At 46.5% G+C, this 26,346-nt stretch overlaps 1 protein-coding gene and 1 long non-coding RNA gene across 4 annotated transcripts in view; both read right to left on the bottom strand.

The window, feature by feature from the left end:
- The window catches only part of LOC142908446 (uncharacterized), a 313,842-nt gene that overhangs the window by 16,237 nt on the left and 271,259 nt on the right, over positions 1–26,346 (bottom strand). The gene's annotated exons all lie outside the window — the stretch shown is intronic.
- The window catches only part of LOC116957736 (NACHT, LRR and PYD domains-containing protein 3-like), a 40,271-nt gene that overhangs the window by 1,874 nt on the left and 12,051 nt on the right, over positions 1–26,346 (bottom strand). Inside the window, exons 2-9 of one of the 3 annotated variants that reach the window (XM_076059153.1) lie at positions 23,996–24,377; positions 21,561–21,623; positions 19,671–21,345; positions 10,321–10,407; positions 9,045–9,128; positions 8,042–8,128; positions 642–774; positions 201–278 (exon numbers count right to left, since the gene is read on the bottom strand). In XM_076059153.1, the coding sequence (XP_075915268.1) occupies positions 231–278; positions 642–774; positions 8,042–8,128; positions 9,045–9,128; positions 10,321–10,407; positions 19,671–21,345; positions 21,561–21,623; positions 23,996–24,359 (2,541 nt within the window). In that variant the 5' untranslated portion in view covers positions 24,360–24,377 and the 3' untranslated portion in view covers positions 201–230. Of the gene's footprint in view, positions 1–194; positions 279–641; positions 775–8,041; positions 8,129–9,044; positions 9,129–10,320; positions 10,408–19,670; positions 21,346–21,560; positions 21,624–23,995; positions 24,694–26,346 lie in introns of those variants that run through there. The other 2 variants (XM_076059154.1, XM_076059155.1) reach the window with 2 other exon arrangements.

The following is a 26,346-nucleotide window of genomic DNA, read 5'->3' as shown; positions in this document are numbered from 1 at the left end:
GGAATACACTCCACTACTAACCCCACTTCTGGCAATGGCTCATGTTCATAGCACACAAATGTGCTGTCAAGGTCCATTGCTCAAAACGTTGCCTTTTCCATGTTTTATTCTGCTAAGGCCACTGCTACTGACGAATCTAAGTTGTTTTGTCTGTAGCAGCAGAGAGCATGTGAGACACGAGTAGCAGAGCTTACATGAGTGTCCTCAATGCTTTGTTGGTGATCATGATGTCATGAAGAGCTGGGATCGATTTGTCCGTTAGTGAGCACCGCTGCAGACTACAGGAAGAGAAGAGGCACTTAGTGAGGTGACATTGGAAAATAAATAGTGTACACACTCACAAGAAATGGAGAGCAACTCAACATCCTTCAATAGAATGACAATGGGTGAAAATCTCGTAGAATCAGTTAAACAAAGAGAGAGGGAGTGATCATTGTGGACCCAGGAAAGCAACCCTAATTGTCTATTATTTGTTTAAATCGGCCTTGTCCAACATGGCAGTTTCCAGGAATGTAACCCATCGCATTTGGTAAGGTCCGCCTGCGCAATATTTTGTACTAGCTTTACTACAAGGCTTTGCCCGGGACTTGGATTCACGACGCCCGGCCGCCTTAATCTCCCCAGTTGCGATGTTCACACACCTCACCAGTTACTCGTTTGAGGCTGAGTCGACCTAGGGGAGGCCCAGGACCGGTTAAAATAATCGTCAGCGGTGTTGGCCGTGAGCGGGAATCGAACTTGGGTAGCCGGGTTCGTAGCACAGCGCGCGAAGCACTACGCATGCGCGGGTGACATAACAGATGTGACATCATAGCTCACTTGCTGTGCAAAATATGTGCAAAAAATATGCATTATTGCGCCCCCCCTCCAAAAAAAAAGTACCAAGGTCTATTTTTAGAATTTTTGCATGGTGTACAGTCTGTAAAGTATCCTCATGGCAAATTTGAAGTTTGTTGCATATCGGGAACTACGCTAAACATTTTGAACAGACACACATAATCATAAATTTCCCTATTATATATAGATTAAACATCGCGTTTGTCCATGAAAGGACACTGTAGATACAGGCAGAGTAGCCAGAATCTAAATCTGAATATTTATTTATATTGGAGAATCGGAAAAGCTATAAAGCTCTTTTTCACAGATGTCCACGCTACCCATCACGAGGCCAAGGCTGGTTTAAATTGTATATTGGGTAAGGATAAAAAATAATTTTTATTTAAAGCTTTTGTGACTGCAGGGATTCATATTCTAGGTTTTTTCGTGACTTTATCGAAAGAACCAAGGATAAAAATAATGTTAAAATGTATAGAGTTGGCGTATAAGAGCCATTGGAGACTTTATGGCTTTAATAAGGGACAGGTTCATCTTCTTTGGTTATTTCGACTGTCGTCCCGACAGTTCTGTTCTTTCACCTGATGAAGGCTGCTTGTGTTGTGGTCGAAGTGTCGTGAGAATTTTATTATTTTATTTTATTATTTTATTCTCATTCTACGTGACTTTACCGAAAGAACCAAAGAAGATTAATCCTTGTAGTCACGAAAGCTTTAAATCGAAAAGGGTCAGGTTGTGGTGTTATTAATGTAATTATATGGGTGGGCAATTGATATCAAGATCGCTGCCGTTCGTTATGTTAAATTCTTAATTTTTATTGATGACGTTAAATATAAATTATCGATTATCCCGAGTGTGCTTATCTGGCTTCCAACATGCGGTAAAACCGCTGCAAATGCTGTACCAGTCCGGAGATCGGCACCATGTATGACAAAATGAGTAGTTGTGCTTTATTTCAGTGTCAAATAATATATACAGTACATTATACACTACATACAATTAAACAATGCAAATACTGCACGTATTTACATTTTCATGACTAATAACTATACTAACAGAAACAGTAAATATACAGTGCCATCAGGCGAAAATTGCGTGCAGTTTGGCGTTCGCCAGAGCACCGGTCTGAAGGCTGCATCAGTCCGGCGATTGTCAAACACAAACACAAGTTGTTGTTGTTGTCAAACACAAGTTGTTGTTGTCAAACACAAGTAGTTGTTGTCAAACACAAGTAGTTGTTGTCAAACACAAGTCGATGTCAAACACGAGTTGTTGTCAAACACAAGTTGTTGTCAAACACAAGTCGATGTCAAACACAAGTTGTTGTCAAACACAAGTTGTTGTCAAACACAAGTTGTTGTTGTCAAACACAGGGTGGTGTCGTCAAACACAGGTTGTTGTCGTCAAACACAAGTTGTTGTTGTCAAACACAAGTTGTTGTTGTCAAACACAAGTTGTTGTTGTCAAGCACAAGTTGTTGTTGTTGTCAAACACAAGTTGTTGTCAAACTCAAGTTGTTGTCAAGGACAAGTCGATGTCAAACACAAGTTGTTGTTGTTGTCAAACACAAGTCGATGTCAAACACAAGTCGATGTCAAACACAAGTTGTTGTTGTCAAACACAAGTCGATGTCAAACACAAGTCGATGTCAAACACAAGTTGTCAAACACAAGTCAATGTCAAACACAAGTTGTTGTTCTCAAACACAAGTTGTTGTCAAACACAAGTTGTTGTCAAACACAAGTTGTTAAACAAGAGCGTAGTACGCACATCACCCCATGCAGAGTCTTCGATATTGAAGTGCTGAGTGCCGTACAGTAAATAGTCACTTTTTACAGCAGGATATTAATTTTGTCTTTGTATATTTAAATTTCGATTTAAAGCTTTCGTGACTGCAATGATTCATCTTCTTCGGTTCTTTCGGTAAAGTCACGTAGAATGAGAATAAAATAATAAATTGATAAAATAAAATAACACAATAATATTCTCACGACGTTTCGGCCACAACACAAGCGGCCTTCATCAGGTGAAGGGACGAGACTGTCTGGTAGGACAGCGCTGGAGTGAGAGAGCCACGTTCAGATCACGGCTTTTAAGCTGTGTGAGAGGAACAAAGAGCCTTGACGAAGGAATTAGCATAAAATTTAGCATTGAAAAGGCTGAATGATTAGCTTGTGACTGGTCACAGAAATAGCTATGTTAAAAGTTAAAGCATACACATCCGCAGAGGCACCCATTGTTAAAAGGAATTAGCATAGAATTTAGCATTGAAATAGCTAAATTAAGGCATTCGCTTGTAACTGCTACAGAAATAGTTACGTTGAAGTCAGAGCATACACATTCACCGAGGCACTTAGTACAAATCAAAACAGGAGAATTTAGCATTGAAATAACTAGGCGAATTTAGCATTGAAATAACTGGGTGATTTGCTGGTGACTGGTCACAGAAATGCCTACACATCTGAGCTATTCACAGTACTATATAGTGAACCAATAAAAACTAAAATATAAATTACCTTCATGTTATCAATAAACTCTATATTCTCCAATCAGCTAAGCTACCAACCATAAGTCGTTATATATCACAATGCTATATGGCGAAAAAATGGGTGGATTCTTACCCTCAAATTTCCGTACCACGGATAGCTACGGGCCCCGTTCAGACGGACGAGTTCGTCCATGGTCGGAACAGAGGAGGGGGAGAGAGACAGCTGCGAAGCCCTAGTATACTCCATGTTGTAAACCATACCATTAACCGTGGTGTGAGAGGTATTAAGAGGCAATGCTGGCGAAAGAGCTGCGGTCTGAAGGTCATCGTAAAATTACAATTAATTAAGAACAGAAATGATTTAACACATCTTTCCAGTGGTTACTAAGCCTGAATCCATCTTCTCGGTTGAAATTGTCTCTGTGCTTGTATATGTGAATGGCCTCATGAACGAATCTCTCATGGTAGCCAGTTGGTTTGCAAAGAACCTCCGTCTTGGAGAAGTCAATGTCATGTGAGCCCACTGAATTGTAACAGTGATCTGCCACGGCAGAGGAGTTCGTCTTACCGTGTTTCAAGTCTGCTTTATGTTCGCGGATGCGGTCCGAGATATGTCTTTTGGTTTCTCCAATGTAGCTACTACCACAGAGGCACTTTAGTTTGTAAACGCCCTGGTACTGTATGTCTGGAAGAGCATCTTTTACAGATGGAACTAAATCACGGATTTTGTGTCCTGTGTTGAATCGGACCTGGATCTTGTGTTTATTCAGGATTTTGGAGATCTTTTTAGTGACCCCTGCAATGTAGGGTAAGGTGATGGTTTTGAGTGGCTCCACAAGAGGATCCTTCTTCATGACTGGAGTGATGGCTTTGCGGATTGTGTAGTCGGAGTAGCCATTAGCCCTGAGAGCCTGGTGTACGTGCTTGAGTTCACTGGTAATGTGTTCCTGGTCGGAAATGCATTGGGCTCTATGGTATAGAGTCTTGATGAGGCAGTTCTTCTGGGATGGATGGTGGTGGGAATCCGGTTTCAAGTAAGCATCTGTATGGGTAGCTTTCCTGTAGACAGAGTGGCTCATTGAACCATCATGTCTCCTTTTAATTAAGACATCCAGAAAGGGTAGTTTGCCATCTTTTTCGACCTCCATGGTAAATCTGATGGCTGGGTGTATGGAATTGATGTGGTCGCGGAATTGGTCTAGAGCAGGATGGCCATGTGGCCAGATGACAAAGGTGTCATCAACGTACCTCTTCCATAAGGTCGGGCGTAGAGTGGCAGTCTGGATGGCGTCAGTTTCAAATTTTTCCATGAATACGTTGGCTACAACCGGAGATAGGGGGGAGCCCATTGGGGTGCCCTCAGTTTGTTTGTAGAAAGTTCCATTCCAGGTGAAGTATGTGTTGGTTAAGCAATGTCTCACCAGGGGGGGTACATCAGTATGCAGTCCTTGATGAACCAGGTCTTCAATGATAGCGATGGTGTCAGGTACCGGGACTTTGGTGAACAAGGACACCACATCAAAACTGACAAGCAGGTCGTTTGGGGACAGGGAAATGTCTTTGATTGTCGATACCAGGTGAGTAGAATTTAGTACCGCAGAGGTGGTTTTTCCAGTGAAAGGTCGCAGTATATCAGCCAGAAAACGTGCCAGTTTGTAGGTGGGGGAGCTGATAGTAGAGACGATGGGACGAAGGGGTGTATCTTCTTTGTGTATCTTTGGAAGGCCATATAATCTTGGTGGTCTGGCAGCAGAGGGTTTCAACAAGAACTGTTTGTTCTCATCAATTAATGCTGTTGAATCAGAGATAATTTTGTTCGTTTTGGTGACCAGGCTGTTGGTGGGATCTCTTTTTATTTTTGTATAGCTGCCATCGTTGAGTAGTTCTTGAATTTTGTTGTTATATTCTGTTTTGTCCATGATGACAGTGGCATTGCCTTTGTCGGCTGAGAGAACGACAATATCATCCCTCTTTTTTAATTGAGATAATTCAAAACGTTCGTCTTTGCTGATGTTGCTAGGTGGCAACTTAGCGTTTTTGAGGGTTGCAGCGATTTCAGATCTTGCTACGTCTGCAGAGATGTGACTCAAGCCCTTGAGTGCAACGTCGACATGGTACTAAATTCTACTCACCTGGTATCGACAATCAAAGACATTTCCCTGTCCCCAAACGACCTGCTTGTCAGTTTTGATGTGGTGTCCTTGTTCACCAAAGTCCTGGTACCTGACACCATCGCTATCATTGAAGACCTGGTTCATCAAGGACTGCATACTGATGTACCCCCCCTGGTGAGACATTGCTTAACCAACACATACTTCACCTGGAATGGAACTTTCTACAAACAAACTGAGGGCACCCCAATGGGCTCCCCCCTATCTCCGGTTGTAGCCAACGTATTCATGGAAAAATTTGAAACTGACGCCATCCAGACTGCCACTCTACGCCCGACCTTATGGAAGAGGTACGTTGATGACACCTTTGTCATCTGGCCACATGGCCATCCTGCTCTAGACCAATTCCGCGACCACATCAATTCCATACACCCAGCCATCAGATTTACCATGGAGGTCGAAAAAGATGGCAAACTACCCTTTCTGGATGTCTTAATTAAAAGGAGACATGATGGTTCAATGAGCCACTCTGTCTACAGGAAAGCTACCCATACAGATGCTTACTTGAAACCGGATTCCCACCACCATCCATCCCAGAAGAACTGCCTCATCAAGACTCTATACCATAGAGCCCAATGCATTTCCGACCAGGAACACATTACCAGTGAACTCAAGCACGTACACCAGGCTCTCAGGGCTAATGGCTACTCCGACTACACAATCCGCAAAGCCATCACTCCAGTCATGAAGAAGGATCCTCTTGTGGAGCCACTCAAAACCATCACCTTACCCTACATTGCAGGGGTCACTAAAAAGATCTCCAAAATCCTGAATAAACACAAGATCCAGGTCCGATTCAACACAGTACACAAAATCCGTGATTTAGTTCCATCTGTAAAAGATGCTCTTCCAGACATACAGTACCAGGGCGTTTACAAACTAAAGTGCCTCTGTGGTAGTAGCTACATTGGAGAAACCAAAAGACATATCTCGGACCGCATCCGCGAACATAAAGCAGACTTGAAACACGGTAAGACGAACTCCTCTGCCGTGGCAGATCACTGTTACAATTCAGTGGGCTCACATGACATTGACTTCTCCAAGACGGAGGTTCTTTGCAAACCAACTGGCTACCATGAGAGATTCGTTCATGAGGCCATTCACATATACAAGCACAGAGACAATTTCAACCGAGAAGATGGATTCAGGCTTAGTAACCACTGGAAAGATGTGTTAAATCATTTCTGTTCTTAATTAATTGTAATTTTACGATGACCTTCAGACCGCAGCTCTTTCGCCAGCATTGCCTCTTAATACCTCTCACACCACGGTTAATGGTATGGTTTACAACATGGAGTATACTAGGGCTTCGCAGCTGTCTCTCTCCCCCTCCTCTGTTCCGACCATGGACGAACTCGTCCGTCTGAACGGGGCCCGTAGCTATCCGTGGTACGGAAATTTGAGGGTAAGAATCCACCCATTTTTTCGCCATATAGCATTGTGATATATAACGACTTATGGTTGGTAGCTTAGCTGATTGGAGAATATAGAGTTTATTGATAACATGAAGGTAATTTATATTTTAGTTTTTATTGGTTCACTATATAGTACTGTGAATAGCTCAGATGTGTAGGCATTTCTGTGACCAGTCACTAGCAAATCACCCAGTTATTTCAATGCTAAATTCGCCTAGTTATTTCAATGCTAAATTCTCCTGTTTTGATTTGTACTAAGTGCCTCGGTGAATGTGTATGCTCTGACTTCAACGTAACTATTTCTGTAGCAGTTACAAGCGAATGCCTTAATTTAGCTATTTCAATGCTAAATTCTATGCTAATTCCTTTTAACAATGGGTGCCTCTGCGGATGTGTATGCTTTAACTTTTAACATAGCTATTTCTGTGACCAGTCACAAGCTAATCATTCAACCTTTTCAATGCTAAATTTTATGCTAATTCCTTCGTCAAGGCTCTTTGTTCCTCTCACACAGCTTAAAAGCCGTGATCTGAACGTGGCTCTCTCACTCCAGCGCTGTCCTACCAGACAGTCTCGCTCCCTTCACCTGATGAAGGCCGCTTGTGTTGTGGCCGAAACGTCGTGAGAATATTATTGTGTTATTTTATTTTATCAATTTATTATTTTGTATATTTAGTTAAGCGATTTTCATATCACAAACTATTTAAAACACTAAATATATATACAGAACACGTTAAAACATAATCTTATTCAAGAATTTGCAAAAATGAGCTATTTTAAATAATGATCCGATTATCTGGTGTTTTTGAAAATCCAGCACCCCCTTTCCCTCCGAAGCCGCTGGATAATTTAATCGATGATCTACTGTATTAACATAATATAGTTTAAAACAATATCATTGGTTAGAGTAGGTAATGTGACAATTGTATTGTTATTTAATAGTGGTTAAAAGCGCTGTAATAAGTGTGGCTAATAACTTAATTGATGAGTGCATAAAAAAAGAAAGTTATTATCGACATTAAATACAACATTATCATGCTATACTGTGTATCTTTGTGTTTTGTGTCTGTATATGTGTATATATATTTGTTTAGGTGTACTTATATAAGTGTGTGCATCAGGACATTACTCACTGTAACCACTTCAAACTCCCTTCTCTCCCCAACATCACGTCCACTAAAAGTCGGAGGCCGCTGTCTCCGATCACGTTGAGACTCAGCCTAAACCCGGGTGGACGGGAGAAGGGACAGCGCTGACTCACTGAGCCCACGGGAACCGCGGAGTCAAACACGCGGTGAGTTAAGGACACTCACAATGGCGGTGCACGTGACCAGAGCACACACGTTCCTATACAAAGAGGCTCATTTGTGTATGCTTCTGTGTTATACATTTTAAGTATAATAGGTGGCATTCACAAATATCAGTTTACTCACAATCATCCATTCAATTATACTGCAATATATATTTATAATATGAAAAGTGTTTGCATTTATATAAACAAAAGTTGCACCATCGAGGAAGACAGGGAGATACTTACAATTAATGTATCTGCTAACAATATGTTGTGAATATGAATATTTTGATTTAAAGCTTTCGTGACTGCAGTAATTCATATTCTTAGTTCTTTCGGTAAAGTCACGTTGAAGGGAAACAAAATAAGAAAATATATATCAAATAATAAAAATTCTCACGACGTTTCGACCATAACACAAACGGTCGTCTTCAGGTGTGTTATGGTCGAAACGTCGTGAGAATTTTTATTGTTTTATATATATTTTATTATTTTGTTGTTTCCCTTCAACGTGACTTTACCGAAAGAACTAAGAATATGAATATTGCTTAAGCCTACGTGTTAAATTTAACAAATGTGTTGAGGTTACAGTAAACCATTTTGAAAGTGGACTCGATTAAGCAGGCATTTTGGTGAAACCAGCCTCCAGTAAATGTTTACATATAAGAATGGTATGGTTATTAAGTGTAGGAAATGTGAGATGCCTCTAGATTTTTCTTCCCTGCCCTCTCCTGCCCACAAAGTTTGACTGTAACCCATTAAATGTTTACTTCACGACGCGTTGCACCAACAATTAGCACAGTTGGTGCACAGAGCACAAGCGAGAAACGAACAGCAGAGCTTACCTGAGAAACTTCAAACCTGTGTTGGCCTTGAGGATGACACTGAGAGAGGAACCCGACTTGTCCGTCAGTGAGCATTGACGCAGGCTGCAGGGAGAGAAGAGACTGTTATTGGAGGCAGAGGGGATGGGTGGAGGGTCTAGGCACAGAGTGGGGGATGGTGAGGGGTGGTGAGGGGTGGTGGTGGTTGATGGGACAGTGGTTGAGGGTCGTGTTTGTGGAGATTGTGCAGAAATGAACCTCATGTCAACTTTAATTGGAGCTTGCAAATAGCAACTGCTGTTTAGGTTTTTGGGTTTAATGTGATGTGTGTGAATGTCTACTATGTGTGCATTTGCGTTTGTCCATCTCTATGCGTGTTTGGTACATGTGTATCTTAGTGTATGCATATTTGTGTGCATGCGCGTGGGAAGTAGTGGTGCAGTGGTTAGCACAGTGAGCCACAAACCTGGTTCGATTGCCGCTCACGGCAACCACAAGTTGTTGTCAAACACAAGTTGTTGTCAAACACAAGTTGTTGTTGTCAAACACAGGTTGTTGTTGTCAAACACAAGCTGTTGTCAAACAAGTTGTTGTTGTCAAACACAAGTTGTTGTTGTCAAACACAAGTCGTTGTCAAACACAAGTTGTTGTCAAACACAAGTTGATGTTGTCAAACACAAGTTGTTGTTGTCAAACACAAGTCGTTGTCAAACACAAGTTGTTGAACAAGATCCTAGTACGCACATCACCCCATGCAGAGTCTTTGATATTGGAGTGGTGAATGCGGTACAGTAAATAGTCACTTTTTACAGCAGGATATTTATTTTGTCTTTGCATATTTATTTAAGCGATTTTCACATCGCAAACGATTTGAAACACTAAATATATACAGAACACCTATAAACATAATCTTATTCAAGACTTTGCAAAAACAAGTTATATTAAATAATGATGCGATTATCTGGTGTTTTTGAAAATCTAGCACCCCCTTCCCTCCGAAGCCGCTGGACATAATCGATGATCTACTGTATTAACATAATATAGTTCGAAACAATATCATTGGTTAGAGTAGGTAATGTGACAATTGTAATTCTATTATTTAATAGTGGTTCAAAGTGCTGTAATAAGTGTGGTTAATAACTTAACTGAAGAGTGCATAAAAAAATAAAGTTATAATCGACGTTAAAATACATTATCATGCTATACTGAGTATCTTTGTGTTTTGTGTCCACATGTGTGTGTATATATTTGTTTAGGTGTACTTATATAAGTGTGTGTGCATCAGGACATTACTCACTCTAACCACTTCAAACTCCCTTCTCTCACCAACATCACGTCCGCTATAAGCTGGAGGCCGCTGTCTCCGATCTTGTTGTGACCCAGCCTACACCCAGGTGGACGAGAGAAGGGACAGCGCTGACTCACTGAGCCCACGGGAACCGCGGAGTCAAACACGCGGTGAGGGACACTCACAATGGCGGTGCACGTGACCAGAGCGCACACGTTCATGAGCAAAGCTGCTCATTGTTTCAAGCTTCTGTGTTATACATTTTATATATATAACAGGTGACATTCACAAATATCAGTTTACTCACAATCATCCATTCAATTATACTGCACTGTACCTTTATAATCTGAAACGTGTTTGTGTTTAAAAAGGTGTTGTTTTGCCAGACCTCGTCAACACGCACACAGTAACTCAAGTAAAAAAAACTCGTGAAATAAACACAAAATGCAAACCAGCAATAGAAGCATGGGAACATATATAGTTCTAAGCATAGACAACAAGCAATAACATAATGCTACAAAACGAAAATAATTACGTTATGGAATATATTTTTTTTCACCTTAATCCTCGTGAAGCTCGGGCTCGGTGAAGGCGGCGTTTTGTTTGAGGCGGGGCTTAAGCCTCGCTCCGCAGTAGACATCGTCGACCTCAACGTGCTGCACTAGTTGCACTTATGTAACTAATGCAAACATTTCCACACGTTGAGTTTTTTCACATTATTTATGGGAGCATTTCCGTAAATTCGGATTTCCGTAAACCTGGGACTGCCTGCACGTACACGCGTATATTAACTAATTTGTTCATGGCGCACTCAGATCACTGGACGAATTGCGCCTTACGAATGTGAATCCTTATATGAAGATGGCTTGCATTTATTTTAATGTGAAAAATACTGTAACATTAAAACAACTGCAGACTCAAACATGGGTGTGTATAAGTGTGTGTGAGTGTGTAGTAATGTGCAAGTATTCGTGTATATGGATATTAGTGCATATGGATATGTGAGTGTGTATATTCATATATGAGAGTGTGTATATTAGTGTACACGTAAGATCTAATAAATCTGAAAATCTAAATAGGATCGACCCTGGATGGTGCTTCTACCCATGACTGACATGCATAACAACAGGTGTTGTAGCCTGCGGAGCTGCATTATGGCAATGGAACAACATTCATCTCGATGTTCTACACCAACCCACACTGACTTGAGTGGTGATGTCTGGTCAAATAACCCCCAAGACCTGCATTGTGTGGGAGTGCCTTATCCAGCAGTGGAGTGACCAAAGGCTGTACTTGTACATGTGTAGGAGTGTGTGAGTTTATATGTACACTACGTGTACGTTTGTGTGTGTACATGTCTGTGTGTGTATATATATGAGTTTCTTTCATTGTGCATTTTTATGCGTTTATGGGAATGTTGGGAAAGTCGTTTGCACATTCCATTATTAACTAAGTGACCTAGGTTTAATATCTGGTAACAGCATCAGTGGTGAGTGATAAACAATCTGGTCCTGGAACTCCCCTTGGGTGACTAAACCTTAAATGAGTACATGATATGGTGTGTGAACATCAGCAATGGGGAAAGTAAGGCAGCCAAGGGCGTTGCTGGTCAGGGAAGTGCGATCAGCAATTGCCTCAAAAGTGTATGCAGGCTCCACGGGGAGATTGTCTTTGTGCTTTGGAGTGCAGTGTAATAGTGTGTGTACTTGTTCTCTGTCACTGGCTTCACTTTCCCCAATAGTTTGAGAACCAGGGGCTTGAATTGGCTACGTGGATCAAACCGTTAACCTCACTCTCCACTGCAGAGCCGCTATCAGGGCTCCATTTTCTCAGTGTGGTCTACGGTAACCTCACTTCTTGCACCTAGTGTGAGGGCTATCATCATCGCTAATTAAATGTTGCTGAAGATGATGGAAAGCGTTGCAGCAGCCATGCATATGCATAACTTTTCTTCCTTTTGTACTTTAATGTACAGTGAGTGCAGCATTCAATGTGGACCCACCTACTCACTATACAGTTACTCACCCACTCACACTAATTCACTAATTCACCAACCCACTCACACACTAATTTACTCATTCACCAACCCACTCACACACCACTGACCCACCTACTCACTCACATCATCAACCAACTCAACATACTCACTCATCGATCCACTCACCAAGTCACCCACCAACTCAAGCAGGCACGCATTCACTCACCAAATATTATCCCTCAATGGCTGGGTAGGCGTGAGTATCGGGGGAGAAGAGTGAAGGGATGGGAAAGGGAGGGTTGGGTTATGGGAAAAGTGAAGGCAGGAGCAGATTGGGGGTTAAGGGGAGGGGAGAGCGTGGAGTGCGGGGAGAGGAGTGAAGTGAGAAGTGAGGAGTGAGGACAATGACAGCAGTGGCGAGGGGAAATCTTTTGTCAAAAGTTGTGTTCATGCGTCGGCTATGCATGTCCGAGTGTTTACGCAAGTGTAGGGGTGCTATGGGGAATAAACACATGGCACGGGAAGGTGTGGTTCACCCACACCTTGGTGGCTACAACAACGTCCGCTAAGGCTCCAGTGGGTATAAAGTGCGGGGAGCCAGGGAGCTCGGGGCAGAGTGTGGGGCCCGAGGCTGAAGCAACCAGTGAAGAAAGAAGGCCAGCTAGGTGAGACCCTGGAACTCCTATGACCGCTGCCCTTTTCAGGGCCGGCACAGCAAGCCAGTGGTGCGGCCCCAGAGCCCCAGAGTCAGAGTCCTTCTAAGGGCCGGTCTGGTCGGCGGGGTGCCGAGATCTGTGCCTAACCAGGGCCAGATCTGATAGCCTCCCTTAGAGCCCTACCAGGAGGAACTGGGAGCCTAGAGCTTAGGCTAGAGAGCCTGGGGTGTGTTCCTGAGTTATACGGGTGGAGGGGCCGCTACCACTTCTAGTGTAACCCTTGTTAAGGTTTAAATAAATAGTGCTGCTTCTATTCTGCCGTCTCCGTGTCCTGGAACCCACTACAACTGGTGTCAGAAGTGGTCTTAAAATGGACACAAGGAGTACAAACCGATCACAGGAACCCCAGGAGGAGGACAGCTCGCCTGGGATTGCGCCAGAGGCCGCGGCCGACGATCCTGGGATGCCCCAGACACCCCAACAGCAGCCGCCGCTGGAGGAGTGGCCGCCGATGGAGGATGGGTTGCAGGCGGCTCACTCTCGACTGGCTGAGCTGCTGTATGCCGCGGCTTCCACGCTGGAGGAAATCAACCACACGGGGCTGCGGGCGCAAAGGCGGCAGAGAGACGAACGCCGTTCAACGGCCATTCCCGCCGAAACACAGCCACCAGATTTCGGATTTGCCGCCATGACAGTGTCCACCACGGCGATTGGAGGGTCGCAGCCCCCCGTGGACGCTGTGGGCCAATCAGCGGTGGTGACGTCATCACCAACGGACGCCCGCTGTCAGGACCAATCGGCGGGCGCTTCGTCATCACCTGCGCGACCGCCGATGGGTGTCCCCAGCCCCTCCAACACTGGCGGAGAGGCCGGAAATGGCGCGCGGCACCTCTCGGAGACGAAGCCATCGTTTCAACAACGCCTGCCGGTGTTGAAGGAGTTCGTTTCAGACGGCGGCGACTGGGGGGCCTTTCAACGCCGCTTTCTTGCTCATCAAGAGATGGCCGGCTGGACGGACAACGAGGCGTTGAGTGCGCTACCGGCCATGCTGGACGATGACGCCCTTGCTACGCTCATCACAGCTCCCAGATCAACGCGATCTATGCTACAGTCGGCGCTCCAGGTCCTCACCATAGTCTACGGGCCATCGTCGGACTGCCGCAAACTCTTCCACGAGCGGTGCAGGGGCCAGAAGGAGCCACCGCTGGCGTATCGCACGGCTCTCCTGGCCCTCGCAAAAGCGGCTTTCCCGCGGATGGACGGCGAAGGGGTGGACACGATGGTGACGGAGAAGCTCCTGGCGTTGGCCCAGGAGCTACAGATCGTCATCGTCGCAGAGGACGATGCGGACATGTGCTCCTTGCGGGCAGCAAGACACATCCACGCGCACCTGATAGCGCAGCGTCGATCACCTCTCGTCCCCAAGGGCGCAGCTATGGTGTGCGCTGGGACGCCGACCATCCCCCCCTCCGAGGAGGTCTTCGCGGCGGGTCGCCCGGTGGAGTGGAGATCCGGAGGGAGGCCGGCTCGGACAACACTGGATCGCCAGGAGCACCCCAAGGCGCTCATCACGTGCTACAACTGTGGCCGCAAGGGCCACGTGGCTGCGGAATGCCGGGCGCCTCGTCAACGACAGCCGGGACAGTCGGACGGCGCTCCAGCCTACAGGCCTCCGCATCGCAATCCGGCAAGTCGCGGCACCCCACATGCTCGGCCTGTGCACACACCTGTCCCCACCTCGCGCGTTTCGGTGTACGGGCCTCGGGGTACGCCCATTGGTTTGTTGGGTGGCGGCGGGGTCGAGAGGGTGCTCGGGCCGGGGCAGTGGACGGAATTGGCCCACCGCATTGTTGCTGCGTCGGCAGGCTCGTCCGTGGTAACGGGTCGCATTGACGGGGTCGAGGTGCGTATCCTCGTCGATACGGGAGCTTCGGCGACCATTGTGTCAGACTTGATTTATAATATTCTTCCCGTTCAAAGCCGCCCCTTGCTCCCAGTCACCGTTCCGTGTTACGCAGCGAACGGGGGTTCGCTGGGTATCATAGGCCAAATTCGAGCACAAATTTGCATTGGCGATATCAAACTCTCCGGGCCGATATTAGTCTCGTCCTCGCTGGCGGTTCCGTGCTTGTTGGGGACGGACTTTTTGGGCAAAATGCCGATTAAAATTCTAATTGATCAGGGTTGCATCGAGCTTCCCTCGGGCCGACGGGTAACATTCCTGCCTTCCCCTGTCACCTCAAGGGCAGCGTGCGCGTCGATACAAGCGTTCGTCACTCGGACGGCGCGTGTACCTCCCGGGGCACAAATGCTCGTGCCCCTTCGCTTGCGTCGGCCTTTCGTGCCCGGTGTTCTGGACCAGGGAATTCTGTTAGGGCCCTCGAGGGCTGGGGAAAACGGGCTGGATCTGGTGGCCGCTCAAACGCTCGTTAAGGGAAGCGATGATCCGTTTATCCTCGTCCTTAACGTTGGCGTACAGACGGCCGTCGTTCCTCAGAAAACTGTGCTCGCGCACGCGACGCCGGTCCCCATGGTAGACACGGTTATGGGTAATGTGGGGACCGATCCTCTGGCTCAACCGCATTCTGAGGGGGACGATAGTTGGATGGACGCACTATGTTCGGGCACGAGTGACTCCCAGCGTGCCGGCCTACGCACCCTTCTGACGGAATTTTCCGATGTCTTTAGTAAACACAAATATGACATTGGGTGCACGAAATTGTTGCGTCACCACATTGACACGGGTGACAATGCCCCGGTACGCCAGAATCCTTTTCGGTTAAGTCCGGCCGAAAAAGATCATGTCAAATTGGCAGTGGATGACATGCTGGCTGCAGACATTATAGCCCCTTCCACCAGTCCATGGGGAGCACCCATAGTGCTTGTCAAAAAGCACGATGGGTCCTTGCGATTCTGTGTGGATTTTCGCCGCCTTAATAAGATCTCCGTGGCCGACGCGTATCCACTTCCCCGGATGGACGAATCTCTGGATGCTCTGGCTGGCTCACGTTTTTTTTCTACGTTGGACTTGTTATCCGGATTCTGGCAACTCCCATTGGATGATGAGTCCAAGCCAAAGACTGCGTTTCGCACACCACACGGCCTATTCCAATTTAACCGGTTACCTATGGGATTACACTCCGCTCCGGCGACATTTCAGCGCCTTATGGAACTGGTTTGGCTGGCATACAGTGGAACGTCTGTTTGATCTATCTGGATGACGTCATCGTGTTCAGCAAGACATTTGACGAACACCTTTTGCGCTTGCGCGCCGTGTTCCTCAAAATGTGTGCTGCGAATTTGAAATTTAAGCCGCAAAAGTGCCACCTGCTACGGGAATCCGTACGCTATTTGAGGCACATCGTCAGCCGCTCGGGCATATCCACCGATCCCGCAAAGACGCAGTGTGTCAGCTCCTGGCCAACCCCCACCTCGGTGGCTGAGGTCAGGAGTTTCATTGGATTTGCGTCTTATTACCGGCGGTTCATCGCGGATTTCGCGACCATTGCTAAGCCCTTACACGCTCTGACGGCGATGGGAGTGAAATTTCACTGGGGCCAGGAGGAGGAGGTCGCTTTTTGTTCCCTTCGCGACGCTCTCGTGCGGGCCCCTCCATTGAGCTACCCCGATTTTTCGGAACCCTTCCTGCTCGATACAGATGCCAGCAATACGGGCATTGGGGGTGTGCTCTCACAGGTGATCTGTGGTGTGGAACGCGCCGTGGCTTATGGCAGTAGGGTTTTGTCTCCGGCGGAACAGAGATACTGCGTCACGCGTCGGGAACTCTTGGCTATTGTATTTTTTATGCAACAGTATCGCCCATACCTGTACGGTCGGCATTTCACTGTCCGTACAGACCATGCGGCATTACAATATGCCTTGCGGGTGACGCAGCCTTCGGGGCAATTGTCCCGATGGTTCGAAATCCTTCAGGATTATGATTTCACGACCACATATCGGAAGGGTGCTCGGCACACTAATGCGGATGCGCTGTCTCGCCTGCCGCCCGCCTCAGATTGCGCTTGTCTCAGGGGATCGGGACGTTGTAAGCCGCCAGAGGATAGCCCCCCCTTAGATATCCCGGTTCTCGCTGCTGCCACTGAGGACCCCTTGCCTGAGGGTCCTATCGGGGAGGGAGGTGCGGACTCTTTGCTGGGGTTGTCCGTTGCGGAATGGGGGCGCCTCCAGATGGAGGACGCATCCCTCCTCGCGTTGCGTCGTCGCGCAGGGGGTTCCGTGCGGGGGTCGCGGGGATTGATTCATACGGGCTGCTCCAGGGGCTCCTAATGCATTGGGATCGGAGGGCATGCCGTCACAGGCTTGTGGTGCCATCCGCTTTGTGGGGTAAGGCCGTTTGGGCCGCACACGAGCGGCTTTTGCACCTGGGGACCCACAAGACCCTTGCCGTGCTCCAGCTGGATTTCTTCTGGCCGGGTATGGCAAGGGATGTGGATGACCTCCTGGGTGCATGCACTCAGTGCGCCCAACGAAAACCACCAGCGAAAGGCGCCTGCCCACCGCTACAATCTATCACCGTCTCTCGGGTTAACGAACTCGTCGCACTCGATATATTGGGGCCCTTCCCTGCGACCCCTAGGGGTAACAAGTACCTGCTGGTTGGCGTGGAATATTTCACCCGATGGCCTATGGCATGGCCTCTCGCTAACCAGTCAGCAGCAGCCGTTGCCGAGGCCTTTGTCCAGGGCTATGTCCTCGACAAGGGTGCTCCCGAACGGCTGCTGACTGACCAAGGGAACAACTTCTCTGGCGTCCTTCTGCACGAGGTGTGTGCGCTTCTTGGTACGAAAAAGATTCGCACTTCCCCCTATCACCCACAAACCGATGGCATGGTGGAGCGGCTGCATAGGACGCTCACATCTATGTTGTGTCACCAGGTGTGTGACTCCCAGACCGATTGGGACCTTCACATTCCGGGGGTTTTGGCCGTCTATAGAATGGCTCCTCACGCGGCAACCGGCTTCTCGCCGTTCTTTTTGATGTATGGTCGCGACGTTGACCCACCAATTGCGACTCAGCTCCGCGTCTCGGAAACCAGCAGAAAATCGAAATTGGCCGACCACGTTAAATTTAATATCCTGAGGTTGACCGAGGCGCGGGAGGCAGCGGCCCAAAACTCTTCCTCTCAGCAGAAGGCCAACGAGAGGTTGCGATCGCGCCAATCACGCACACATGCGTGGAAGCCAGGCGATCAAGCCTGGCTGCACTGCCCTCAGGTGCCGTTGGCGACCTCGGCGAAATTGTTGCGGCCTTGAAGGGGCCCTGTAGTTATTGTGAAGGTTATGCGGCCGCAGTGCTTTCGTATCCAGTGAGGGAAACGCTGCTGGTACGTACACCCCTCGCGTCTGAAGCCGTTTGTGGCGCCGCGCGTCCCTCCACCACATTACACGGGCCGAGCATGTGATGTGTCCGCTGACTCCCGGACGGCGTCTTCGTCACCTGCCCTTGATGCTTCGCTAACTGTTCCACCTTCAGGCGCCTCAAGAATGACGGCTTCCAGCACGCCTGCGCCACCCGGTGGGGACAGAGTTTGCCCTTCCGGGGTGACGGAAGACGGTGCACCTGCACAGCCGGTGCCCACTGCCGGGCCGACCGGACCCTCCCCCTACGATGGACCCGCAAAACGGACTCGCGCCAAAACGCGCCGCTTGTTGTAATAATGGTTCTTGTTACTCTTGTTGTTCACTGTTAAGTTTTCTTGCTGCGTTGATGGGGGGGGGGGGGGGGGGTACAATGTATATGTGTATATAGTGTAATTTTGTATAGGTGGGTTGGGTTATTTATTGGAGTGTTCGTTCTTATGAGGCACGCACGGGTGGGGGTTTGTTGTGTTTATTGTTCGAGTATTGTTGCAGCCGGGACGGCTGCGGGTTACACGGGAGGGGGTGATGTAGGGGTGCTATGGGGAATAAACACATGGCACGGGAAGGTGTGGTTCACCCACACCTTGGTGGCTACAACAACGTCCGCTAAGGCTCCAGTGGGTATAAAGTGCGGGGAGCCAGGGAGCTCGGGGCAGAGTGTGGGGCCCGAGGCTGAAGCAACCAGTGAAGAAAGAAGGCCAGCTAGGTGAGACCCTGGAACTCCTGTGACCGCTGCCCTTTTCAGGGCCGGCACAGCAAGCCAGTGGTGTGGCCCCAGAGCCCCAGAGTCAGAGTCCTTCTAAGGGCCGGTCTGGTCGGCGGGGTGCCGAGATCTGTGCCTAACCAGGGCCAGATCTGATAGCCTCCCTTAGAGCCCTACCAGGAGGAACTGGGAGCCTAAAGCTTAGGCTAGAAAGCCTGGGGTGTGTTCCTGAGTTATACGGGTGGAGGGGCCGCTACCCCTTCTAGTGTAACCCTTGTTAAGGTTTAAATAAAGTGCTGCTTCTATTCTGCCGTCTCCGTGTCCTGGAACCCACTACACAAGCATGGGGCTACATTGCACTCTGTGCGTGCACAGTTACTAAGTGAGGATTCTTATATACAAAGATTCGCCGTATAGTCTTAACAGGCTGCTGGGGCAAGTGCTGTTATGGAGCACCTATGAAGGCCGGCATGACAAATGATGGGGTGGGTGACCAGAATCACGCCCGGGCGCCGTTGTCTCCTGAGTCGCGATGTTTTACACACTGCACCTGGTACTTATTTGAAGAGGAGTTGATATCACACCCACACATATGCACGCACAATTTGTGAAGTAGTGAATGCGAGGTGTGCAAGTCTTACCATAGCTCTTTACATCTGTGCAGTCCAGTCTGAAGCCTCTTCATTTCCTCGGTGCCGATGCCGCAGCCTAACAGGTTGAGTGTCTCCACAGGTTCTTCTCGCTGCAGCAGGATCCAGGAGATGGCAGCGCAGTCTGGCAGGGACAGCCTTGTGAGTGACAGGTCTATATCAGTCATGGACCGAGTGGCATCACTCAGGGACTTGCGGTCTTGCAGCTCGTGCACGCAGTGCAGGAGACTGATGAGCCTGTGTTTGTCAACCTTCTGAGTCTTCATGCTGCGATTGAGCCACTCGATTATTTCCTTTTGATAATCTGCAGATGGAGGATCCAAGATACCCTCAAATAACTTCCATGGAGTGCTTGATGCGAGTCCACAAAAAAACCTCTGAAACACATCAAACCTCCCATCTTTGCTGTCCTCAATAGCTTTGATGACGTCACTCACTGGCCGTGTTGAATGTGACAGATGCACAGCTATCGCTGCAAATAATTCTTGCATTGTCAAGTGTGAAAATGAATAACAACTCCCTTGTTGAATGCCCTCACATGTGAACACTTTGTTGATAAATGCACTTCCTAGTTCAGAAGAACTAACAAAACACTCTTCTAGATCTTTTTGGCTGAACATCTGGATGTTTTGCTGAACCCCCTTCAGAGCCATATTGGCAAGAGACGATACGATTTCCTTGGCTCCGCGGCTGCCACGTCCATGGTGTACTATGAGCCCAAACACGTATTGTGTGAAGAGGTCGGTCATTGATTTGAGGATAATCTCAGAATGATCAGACTTCTGTAAATGTTCCTTCAGTGTAATGGCTGCTATATGGCAGAATGAAGGGTTCTGGGACAATGTATTCACTGTTTCATTTTCCTGCAGGAGCTTGAGTGCCCTTTCTGCTAGACTCCTATCTTGGTAAAATTTGTTAAAGAATGCTATTTTATCTTTGTTGGAAAACCCAGTGATTTCAACAGCTCGATCAACATTCACTTCACTCATCTGCTCCATGGCAATGGGTCTGGTCGTTATAAAGACCGAGGCCTTGGGCAAGAGATTTCCATTCACTAGGGCAGCAATGATGGCTTCTACTGTTGCCGTCTTATGTGGATCAGTGCAAGCATTGGCATAGTGAAGGCGCTTTCCAAACTCGTCCAACCCATCCATAACTAAAATGGTTCTCTCTTGGTTTGTGAAAACCTCATCCGCTTTGTTTCCCAAACATGAGTGCAGCACAGAAAACAGCTCTGCGAGTGACACCTCTCCAACATCATTTATCTCCCTGAACCTTATGAGCACAATGTGCTCAAAGCATTGTGCAAACACTCTCTCACCTGACAGAAGGCTGTGCACAATGAAATTGCTCAACATGGTTTTACCGCTGCCTGGAGTCCCCACCACAATAACCAGTCGGGGGTGTTTTTTTTTTCCAACGGGATCAAAGAGATTATTGTAAGTCATCCCTTCTCTCTGTGCTCTCTTCATCAGCTCCTCGTGCTGCTTGCCTCTCGCTAGTAACTCGTGCTCCTTGGTTTCTTGATGGCGGTAGTAGGGAACCAGAATTGGCTTCACCATCCTCTCTGACAAAAACACTGCAGGTTCTCCAGGTCGTGCGTCGTAGTCTCGTGTTAATGATGTCAGCTTCAGCAAGAATTCTCTGTAATCCTCACCAGGGTTATCTAAATTAAACAGAAATGATTTAACAAAAATTTGTTTCATTTATACTAAAAACATTCCTATAGCAGAAAAATATGATTAAAATATACTATGTAATAAAAAAGCGTAGCGAATTTGTTCACTATGGATAATGCAGCAACATCATGGCATCACGAATTATTGCGTGGAAGTTTTCACGATGTGTATTCTACAATTGAATTTTTTATAAACACTGTACCTTTGTAAAATATATTTTTTATCATGACGGAAATGTTCCAACCAGTTGTCTTGTTTGTTTGGCCTGTAAAAAAGATAATACCACCACATTTAGCATTACGATGTACATCAGCATTATCAAAAACTAATTCCATCAATTTGGGTGTAAATTTCAATTCTGCATTGTCCTACAATCATTGATTTTTGTTTTTTAGGATGTTGAATTAACTTTTAATATTTCACTGGTATTAGGGCTGTGTTTCCTCTCCCATCTCAAGCTGGCCTATGTCACATAGCACGTGGGCTACACTGTGTTGGAGTGCAGTACACCAGGCACGGTCCTCTGCAGCCAGAGAAGATGCAGTGATTGCACACTGGCGGAGCCAGTTTGGGGGGTGTGGGTGGCACGTGCCTCCCCAATGATCCGATCGAAATCCTTAATTTCGATCGATAAATCGGCATTTTGCGACCGCCACTGCCACTGTGTAGCATATTACTACGTGCCAGAGACTCTATGAGATGATAGGACAATAGTCTGAGTCCATAATTGGCAATAAGTAACGGCAAAGCAGTTATAAGTGATTCACATAAGTGTGTGCAGTTGCGTATACAGTACACGACTTCCCTGAAGGCATTCACCTTCAGCGAGCGCGATGCCGATCACACACGGTTCGAATTCGACCCTCGATCGTTGGCTGCGCCATCGCCGCACAAGTCCTTAATAACAACGCCTATCATGTTTTATTGCTGGAGGAGTTGCCCCCCTAACTGAAAATCCTGGCTCCGCCATTGTGCTTGTACCTCCACAATAACAGCCACATGAATCACAGAACTCATAGCATCCCATGTGATGCATCGTAGGTTCACTTGAACTTCAACTAACCTGGCTACTGCATCATCAGCAAGCACTGTGGCATCCCCTAGATTGGGGAGAGTGGAGATTTCCCTAATGACAGATTTGCTCCACATCTTTCATCACAGCTTTTCAAGGTAACATCTAACTCAATGGCTCATAACTTTGATGGTGTTATTTTAATCTCTCTGTAATCTCTCCATAATATAATACTTGGAGTCATGAGTTAGAGTGGACTTTTCACAAACGATGAGGGCTTAAATATTGACATTTTATTTGGAGGAAGTTATAACCAATCCAAGTCAGGGTGTAAGAGGAAAGTAGGTTCCGTTATATGAGTCAATGGCAATATAAGGCTGGGTGTCATTAGAAATAGCAGTGATAGTCGATAATAAAAACGTATTTTTTTCTCAAAACGAGGAGATTGTACTGAGAAGAAAAGATGGCACAGGACTGCGCCATGTGGAACACCACAGAATTAGGGCTTCTGAACAGAAGACAGTGCTTGCATGGAAAATTTTGAATCAACTCCAGGGGTTGAGGCAGAACCAGGAGATAAGTTTGTCAGATGGAGTGGTGTGTGGTGTCAAAATCAGCCCAAAGGTCAAGAACTAGAAGCAGCATCCATAGTTTAACAGAAGTGGTCATTCGCCCTGCATAGGGGAACAGTTTCAATGACATGGCCTTGGTGGAATCCAGATTGTACCAAGTCATGGAGACCATGGCAGCAGATGGGTTTGCTGCCATTGCCAAACATCTTGGGCTTGACACTTGAAAGAGAGCTTCATAGGTCATTACATTATTACAGCTTAAATACCATGTCTGTGTGTGAAGAGGAGGTAGAAAATCACCATGTTTACGTCTTTTCCAAGGAAAGGGAGGTGTGGGATATGACGAATTAATGAATGTTGGGGTCCAGTGTGGATGTAAGTTTTTGATATTTACACACATTTTCATTATCCATCTATCCTTTCCTCCCATTTGCTGATAAATTGTAGTTTCCCTGCTATGGAATGGAATATAAATGTCCTCGATTTAAAGCTTTCGTGACTGCAATGATTCATCGGTAAAGTCACGTAGAATGAGAATAAACTAATAAATTGATAAAATAAAATAACACAATAATATTCTCACGACGTTTCGGCCACAACACAAGCGGCCTTCATCAGGTGAAGGGACGAGACTGTCTGGTAGGACAGCGCTGGAGTGAAAGAGCCACGTTCAGATCACGACCTTTAGCTTAAAGGTCGTGATCTGAACCTTTAGCTTAAATGTCGTGATCTGAACGTGGCTCTTTCACTCCAGTGCTGTCCTACCAGACAGTCTCGTCCCTTCACCTGATGAAGGCCGCTTGTGTTGTGGCCGAAACGTCGTGAGAATATTATTGTGTTATTTTATTTTATCAATTTATTAGTTTATTCTCATTCTACGTGACTTTACCGAAAGAACCAAAGAAGATAAATGTCCTCCTTCTGAGAGGAATGTTGTCATGCAAGGGTGGTGCAGTTTGCTAATATTAAATGACAATCTCAGTTCAAAGCAATTCCTTCACCTAAACTTGCCAGAGACATGCGAATGGATAGGTAAAGTTTAGCATAACTCACGAGAAGCTGCTCCAGGGATGGCTTTACCCGCAGTTCTGCTCAGATCGATACCCATCACGTTGAGCTGCTGCTCATGCTGTGATATCCACTGATCCAAGAGAGGGATCTCGGATCTCAGCGGCACCAGCACGGCTTCAAGGAATCTCATGCACACATGTTCTCCTTTGTCGAGCACCAGGTCAACCAGGTGCCGTGTTCGTACAATGGGGTCATTCTCGCTTTTAAGGGACGCATATTCACTGTCCAGGACTATCTTTGTTTGATAGGAATAGTCAAGCACTTCTGAAGACTTCGCCTGGAGGTATTTCTGCAGATTCACTTTGTTGGTTCTAATAATCTCATATGCAGGATCTTTTGATGCCATCACGACAAATGCAGTCACCTGAAGAAAATGAAAACAAACCACGTGTCACCTGTAAGCATAGTCGTGTAATTTTAGCCATGTACGGGAAAGAATAATAATTATTAAAATAAAATTCTGCTACTAAAATCTGAGAGGTCTCGGTTAGGTAAAATTGTGACTTTAGGTATCTGGTTGTGAATATATTGAGTTATTTAAATTGTAATGTAAGCTTAAAATTGGTATTAAAATTTATGGAAATATATTAAATAGCATCGAAACACCTGACGCATCTCAAAATACTCTTCAGTGCAAGCATATGAACATTCATTTGAACACATCACTACGTAAAAAAATGTAAACCTTATTCAAAACGCCACAGTTTTCGCAGATTAAGCAGCTGCTTGACACTACGCGCTCACTGCCTCGACCACCATGATACCACGCAGACGGCGAATTGCGCTGTAATGTGCAATGATCGGGATAGCGTCACCTCTAGTTGAGTGACGATTAGAGGGTGGGAGCCATGTTTGATCTTGGGTGGTCCCTGTGTAGTGGCCATTCCCATGCTCTCAGTGTATGGGTAGAGAGTGCTCTGAGGTTGTCTAGTAAACATAACCTTTTGTGGAGGTAGTGTGTTTGTGTGGGGAAGCCAAAACTTAAAGTACACACATGAGGCAGCGTCAGTGTTACTGTGATGTTCATTATGTTAAATAAATCACTTATCCAGGACAGGAGTGGTCCAGGTGTCTTTGCAGCCACCTTCCTAAGTCTTTGAATCTCCGCCTACACTGTCTCTTAACAGTCCTTCAAATGAGCGACACGTTACATCATCAGCAGCAGCCATTGTCTCTATACCGCTGGATGAACGCCTCCCTATATTTGTTTAACGTGAGAAATTAATGAAAATATATTCTTACTTTAACATTTTTTATTAGTATCAATAATAATGAAGCATCTCCATAACAGCATCTAGTCATTGAGGATGATACACGTGCATTTACGAAAGCACACAGAGCATGAGACTATAACGAGTTTTGTACATCATGTTTGTAAACCCAAGCTTCTGCTGCTGTCTGAAATCCTCTCCCTTCTGATATTTGGAAGCCACTGGGCAATACACTTTATTGAAAACTCACTTCTTTAGAAGTAATTTTGCGTTTAGTTTGTTGTCCTTCCTCCTCACCTCACATACGATAACGTACTGTACGTGTAGTGAGTTCAACTGAGTCGCAGACATACACTTGGAGTCAACACATTTATTTAACTCCAACACACGGGGTAACTTCCCCTTAACAGAATAACAACCTATGGTGGTGACCACCAGGCTAACTACACTAATTACAACGTAACTAGCTCCTATGGACCGGGACCATAGCTCGTGTCCAGGGCCACGTGTTGGAGACTCGTTGAACATGAGAATGGAGACGAAGTTCTTTCAGGATGAACAACAGCGCCTGTCCCTCTGGGGATCCGGTTTATATTCTCTGCGGCGTGGTGGGCTCCACCCTTGGCCACGACAACCTTCCAGAATCCTCGAGAAGGATCTGGACCCCAACCATGTGGCCACTCCTAGTCCCCACTTGGGGCCCCTTTGTAGACTTAACTGGTCACGTGTTCTTTCGGGTCAACCAGAGTTCCATGGCCTTTAGTAACCTTATTCCTGCGACTGGCACTCCCACACCCTGTCCTGTAGGGCTGGCACTGCACAGTGACATCCTGCGGTGTCACTACATATGTATGATTTTATGAGTAGTCAAATAGTACGAGGAGATGATGCAATAGGGATAAGGGGGTGAAGGCGTGGGCTCAGTCGCTTTTTCTCTCATACAGCACACATCTCCACAGGAATTATGAAAAAAAATAACACCTGGCAAATGGACATACATTGATGTTCATGCCCAAGGCACAACAACTCTATTGGTTTAACTAGTGTGCAGCTCCATGCTACACACAGCAGACGCGCGCTCCCTACAGAGGATAAACTGTCGAGCGTCTTCTACGCCGACAG

The sequence above is a fragment of the Petromyzon marinus genome (assembly GCF_048934315.1).
Source record: "Petromyzon marinus isolate PM22_M1 ecotype Great Lakes invasive population chromosome 84 unlocalized genomic scaffold, UKy_Petmar_22M1.pri1.0 chr84_unloc.3, whole genome shotgun sequence".
Taxonomy (NCBI): Eukaryota; Metazoa; Chordata; class Hyperoartia; order Petromyzontiformes; family Petromyzontidae; genus Petromyzon; species Petromyzon marinus.
Note: the sequence above shows the minus strand (reverse complement) of the source record. Positions and strands in the feature narration are given on the sequence as shown.